Here is a 6000-nt window from a genome sequence, read left to right on the forward strand (position 1 = left end):
AAGTCTAGACTTGATGGGTAGCATCAAAATCAGCCATTTTGTCAGCACTAGGATTCCAACCTGCACCAAATAACTTTACCCCCTCCTCTCCTTGTGCCCTCCCCAAATCTGCTCTGGAGTGTTGGGGGGAAATCCAGTATAGATATAGGGAGCACTCATAGGGCGGATGAATGCTGCCCACACAGAAATCTTTGCACTGCTGGAACAAGTTAGTTGGGTACTATCTGTCGCCAGCATTGCCACAGATGTTTTTACGTTCTATAGCCAAAGCTTTTGTTGTGTAGTAAATGAACACTGAGAAGCAGCATATTCACCTTCCATGGGCATCTTCTCTTTTTGCACCTGCCAAGAACTCCTTTTGCCCCAAGTGGTCTTCAACAGCGGAAGAAGGGCTTTCTCTATCACCTGCAAGCAAGGGGAGTGCAGCACTAGAACTACTATTCTCTTCTGAAGAGGAGGAAGAACTATGAGATCGTAGCGGTACTTGTAAATTCAGGTGCTGAGATTTTCTTTCTTCTATTCCCACAGTTCGGCATTCCCAATCTTTCCTTTTAATGCCATTTGCCTTGCCTAAGAACAAAGCAAGAAAATATTATATACAAATCAGTCAATAATAAAGGTATCAGCACTTTCCCTTTTGTTCTTGGTAAAAAGGATTTGAGGAGTAAGTACATATATGTTTTATCTGTAATTTTTGTAGAAATTGTAACAAGCTATCCATGAATCAACCCAGTCACCAATTTAGAATATCTTTCTACAGTACAACACATTATCATCTCCGATATTGGAAACTAGGCATACCAATTTAATAATATATGTAGCAATAATCATAACAATAACAGTATTTCAGTGGCAGCTCATTATGTCACTTTCCCCTAAATAATGGCTATTTTATTTATGCCACTAGCTAGCTAGTGTTAAATGGGAAATTATTTACTATGATGTTAAATAATATCCAAAATATATTAATATTTTGTCAAATATACGCATTTGTACAGACACACACACTAATTACCATCCATAATTTTGGGAAGCTCTTTGGTAATAATCCATTCTCCAGGCTGTAGCAAAGATTGTCCATAAAACATATCTGATTCAGCACTTGTACTTGAAAAAGCAGAGCTACTTGATGGTGTCAGCTCTTCAAGCTTGAAGAAGTCTAATCCTGAAACTGTGCCACCGAAAAACCTACAACCTCCAAGACAGCCACACTTGTTCTTACTTCTCTTATTTTTTGTATTATCATCTGGCCATAAAAACCATAACCTACAAAAAAAAGGTAACATTTTAAAAAGAGGCATATTTTAATTCAATGGAATAATATCATTCCAAGTGTTACTAGCCCCCAAACTTCCACAGAAATTGAGGCTAATTATTTCACCCATTTAGCCAAACAAGCAAATTAATCTGCACAGATTAAGAAGGATGGGTTGGATGTTTTTTTAGAAGCAGACACGTGCTTAAGGAAGCCAACTGTCACTAAAAATAATGGAAGCGTGCTTCTAAAGCAGCGGTTCTCAACCTGTGGGTCCCCATATGTTGTTGGACTACAACTCCCATCATCCCTGAGCTCTGGCCTTGCTAGCTAAGGGTGATGGGAGTTGTAGTCCAACAATATCTGGGGACACACAGGTTGAGAACTGCTGCTCTAAAGACTTAGGCTATGGCATGGGGGTTGCAGCATAAAATTAAACTAACCCCACTCCCCAAAAATCCTTGTCACTAACTCTCATGGTTTAGTACATCAATTCCTAAACATGGAACCCATTAAATCACAATGACAAAATTCTGCCTTAGTATATTTATTCTAGTTATTAGCAAAGTACTTATTAAGATTCATTCATGCAAGGTAGTAAATATAAGCATTTCACTTGTGCATCATTCAATAGCCCATTAAGCATGACCACATTTTCACTTTTTGACCCATATGACTACTTAAAAGACATTTTTTCACCTGTAGCTTCTCTTACCTCTTAGTTCTGTTATCATGAGTTTCCAAAAAATGTCTCTGTGCTTCATGCTTAGAATGGTGATCTGCTGCTAAAGCAACATCAGCAGTGATAAGGCCCAAATTGACTGACCCTGCTTCTAGCCAATATGCTCTCCGCAGCACTGCAGGCTGAAGGCCAACTCGGCAACTGTTCACTTGCTCAATGTATTGTCGTAGCTGGACGTCTTGAATGGCAGCACTTACACCTTCACCAACAGACTGATTGTGGAGGTTACAATTGGCAAGGCGTACAGCACCCATCTAAAAGTTAAATAGAGAAAAAATATCAGTGGGTAGCAGTAAAAAGTCTGCCTCTCCCCCTACCCATGATAAATGAAATTTGGATGGCATTACCCATGTCCCTCCCTCCTCAAGCACCTCCTTCCCAAGCAGATGATGTAATAACAACACCTTACTCATTTAAAGAAAAGTGTAAAATAATGTTTAAGAATTACTACCGAAATGAAGGGTCACGAGATACGAAAAGAACACCTACCTTTATATTAGTGGCACAACCATGTTCTACAATGTATATATCTGCCCCATCTACTGCAAGTCGTGTCATAGTGTACTTTAATGCATCTGATGTTGGACAAGGGCCTGAAATGCAACTTATCTAAAGAAAATTTGGAACAGAAAACACAATCATGCAAAGAAAAGAAAAGAAAAAAAGAAAAGAAAAGGACATAATTACATATTCTCCTTGGTATAATTTAAAAGGCACGAGAACAGTGATTATTCTTCTGCAAACTGTGGAACATGCAAAGAGGATTTCCACCTTCTAAACAGTAAAATTGGTGTCCTGGGGAGGGGATGTCTTACTTTTCTGCATAATATCTTAACTTTTTAAGAAATCCCTCTCTTCCATATTGCCATTTTGAATGCTGCAACTGCATTTCTGTTTTCCACAAAAAGGGGAGGCATGGATTTAAAGAATCTATTTATTTCAGAAGCTTGCATCAATCTAGTTTATGAATTCCAATGTGTGCAAAGTATTTCACCCATTCCATGAGCAAGTGGCAGCAATGGTTGTGGGGGAGGGGCTTCGGCACAACTACTAATAAAGCTGGAAGGGCATTAACCTCCAAATGTTCACCTATTTCCTACATGACCAATTTATCTTACGAAACTATAGCTAGTAAATATCAGATCATAGCTAGGCTTTACCTTAGCTTCACAGAAGCGGCGATCAATTCCATGCTGACATATGATTACAGATTTTGGCCTTTCCAGTTCAAACTCACGGCATGCCACATGAAACACAAATGTCTGCCCCCATTCAAGCAGGCATGCAAGCTGCAAAGAGGTAAGAATACGTTGAGTGAAGTGAAACAGTCATTAAAATCGAAGGTTTTCACAACTATTTGAAAAATGGTCCAAGACCCTGAACTTTCATGGCTTTCGATCCTTGCAACTGATTCTACAAAATGAGCTCAAAACCTTGCCCTTATAATTATCATTGTAATGACATACATCCTAGGTCTGCAAAAAGGGAAAGGGCAACATGCAAGGTAGCTTTTGAATGCAAGCTGCCAGGTGTAGTCAACATTACCAAGTATTTGCTATAGAGTTTTAACTCACTTGTACAACAGACTTGTGCTTGTGTAAAGGTGGCTTCACCTACTGCTCCCCCCCATAGCCCCCCTGCATTCCCCAAATATCTGATCCAAAGATTTGGGGGACTATCCACAACAGGTAGGATGGGGACAGGGGCTGCAGCGAGGAGGAGGAGGAGGTGTGAAAGTCCTATCGTACCCTCTTTTTACAAATAGCATTTGTTTGTCACCAGGTTTGTTTCTTTGTTTAAATCCTTCAACCAATAACTTCTACTCTTCATATTCACACTAAAGCAGCAAACAGGAAAAACTGGAAATGATCAACAAATGGAACATTGATATTGAAAAACACGCTGCTTGTTCAAAGGTGCTTAAGTTGCATGACAACCAACGTATTGATTCACATGTTAGTCCAAGTATTTGCCAAAATACACATACAAAATAACTGGACTTTTAATTTTATAAAAGTAATTTCAGCTGGAAAAGAGGCCTATGGACTTTCCATTCTAATGTTATATACAGTGGTACCTTGGGTTACATATGCTTCAGGTTACAGACTCTGCTAAGCCAGAAATATTAGTTTGGGTTAAGTACTTTGCTTCAGGATGAGAACAGAAATCGTGCTTCGGCGGCACAGCGGCAGCAGGAGGCCCCATTAGCTGAAGTGGTGCTTCAGGTTAAGAACAGTTTCAGGTTAAGAACAGACCTCCGGAATGAATTAAGTACTTAACCCGAGGCACCACTGTACATAATATATTCAGTTATAACAAGCTTCTTATCCCTAGGAGTATGAAGCAGCACTTTGTTGAGAAATCTTTTTAGTAAGCGTATTATTGTGAACAATTGTGCTGTTCTCACTGAAAATATATTCCACAGAAACTGAAGTGCTAAACATAATGGTTTCTCATGCAACATTTAACTACTTCATAAAAAGAGGGAGGGGGTGATGACGTTCATATAGAAAAAGTAAGAATGCATTCAACATGCAAGTTCTCCACAAGCCTCTTTCTTCAAGTCTTTTTACTAGGTGTTTTCTCCTATGCAATCAGAACCTAAACTGCCATGAACAAATGAGAACCTCAACATTATCTACAGTAGATTCCTGAAAAAAGGAACACAAAAGCTGACAGTGCTTTATCCACCTTCGTTAAGTTTTACTAATGCATCAGATTTAAACAGATTAGCTTTTTAAAAAAAATATTGTGTGGATCCAAGCCAAGTAAATCAAAGCAAACCAAAGAAAGGTGCATGTGGAAGCTATTTGAAATTCTTGATCCTTATCTTCTTAAATTGTGGATGAACAAAGAGCTAAGTCTAACATTTTGAGGTTTAAAAATCTGGACCAACATTTACAGTCCATATACTTCTCTTTCTTTCTTTCTTTCTTTCTTTCCCTTTATCTAAATGTCCTCCCTTGATTATCATTTTGGAATTTCAATTCCTTTTAGATGGAAACAATCATGTGAATATTCCCTTCAAAATCTGGTGTTTCAGAAAAACAGAAAGGAAGCCTAAAATTAGTGACTTAACTCGTAGAATCATAACCTAGTTTAATAAAGCCAGGATATACAAAAGTTTCAGGGATTCACATGCCACCCTTTAATGAGAGCAGGAAAACAAGCCAGAAAGATGCACTCAATGAACACTTCCCATTACATGCAAACCATGAGTTTTGATGGTTTCCAAGCAAGCCAGGATTCATAAGTCAGCTTTAAAGAATGGCTTCATAGTCTCTGGCTTGTTTAACCAGAGTTTCCCAGATTGCATGGAATGGGAAGTTATGATTAACTGAGACTTCCTGACTTGCATCTCTGCCCATGTGAAGAAAGGAGGTATAGGGGCTGCATATGGCTTAGCGTGTTTGGATCAGGCGCTTGGTTCATGCTAAGAAAACAGTGCAGACATTCAAATCCCATGCTATGTGGCATACCTGTGGGACTGTAACTTTGGATGTCAGGCTCCCAGCTTGCACATCAATCAACCATGCATATTCTAAAGAGTCAGCTCCCAGGGGCAGACCTTCTGCTGAAAACATAGCATGGGCCCTTAGCTGCAGACCTGAAAGGCTCATATGACCCTCACGAAGAACTTCATCCACACTGGGCCTCTGTGAAGAATAAAAGACTGGTCATGTGGGAGTGAAAGCCCATTAAAATAAGCCTGCATTACCTGGCTATGGATTCATATTTTGCAGCTATGCAATAGTGTTGCTCTTCTTTTGAAATAGAAAAGCAAATGTTTATAGGTTCATCAGATGCATGTAAGCTATAATTTTGCCAAAATGCGCAAATTAGATCAAGATGCTTATGACTCTTACTTATTTTGTTTATCTATGGTGAACGAAATAAACAGTTTAAAATAATTAATATGAGTTAAGGTTGCTGAAGCAACATGGTTGTAATGAGCGACATCCAATAGTGTCATCCCTCATGCACAATGGACTTCCATTTGCAG

At 39.0% G+C, this 6000-nt stretch overlaps 1 protein-coding gene across 37 annotated transcripts in view; it reads right to left on the reverse strand.

The window, feature by feature from the left end:
• The window catches only part of BLTP1 (bridge-like lipid transfer protein family member 1), a 102815-nt gene that overhangs the window by 63435 nt on the left and 33380 nt on the right, over positions 1-6000 (reverse strand). For all 37 annotated transcript variants that reach the window (XM_083755147.1, XM_083755148.1, XM_083755139.1 and 34 more), the window contains exons 22-27: positions 5477-5653; positions 3158-3286; positions 2487-2606; positions 1971-2251; positions 1016-1266; positions 315-570 (exon numbers count right to left, since the gene is read on the reverse strand). In XM_083755147.1, the coding sequence (XP_083611273.1) occupies positions 315-570; positions 1016-1266; positions 1971-2251; positions 2487-2606; positions 3158-3286; positions 5477-5653 (1214 nt within the window). The remainder of the gene's footprint in view (positions 1-314; positions 571-1015; positions 1267-1970; positions 2252-2486; positions 2607-3157; positions 3287-5476; positions 5654-6000) is intronic.

Source organism: Podarcis gaigeae (genome assembly GCF_964106915.1).
Source record: "Podarcis gaigeae genome assembly, chromosome: 9".
Classification (NCBI taxonomy): Eukaryota; Metazoa; Chordata; class Lepidosauria; order Squamata; family Lacertidae; genus Podarcis; species Podarcis gaigeae.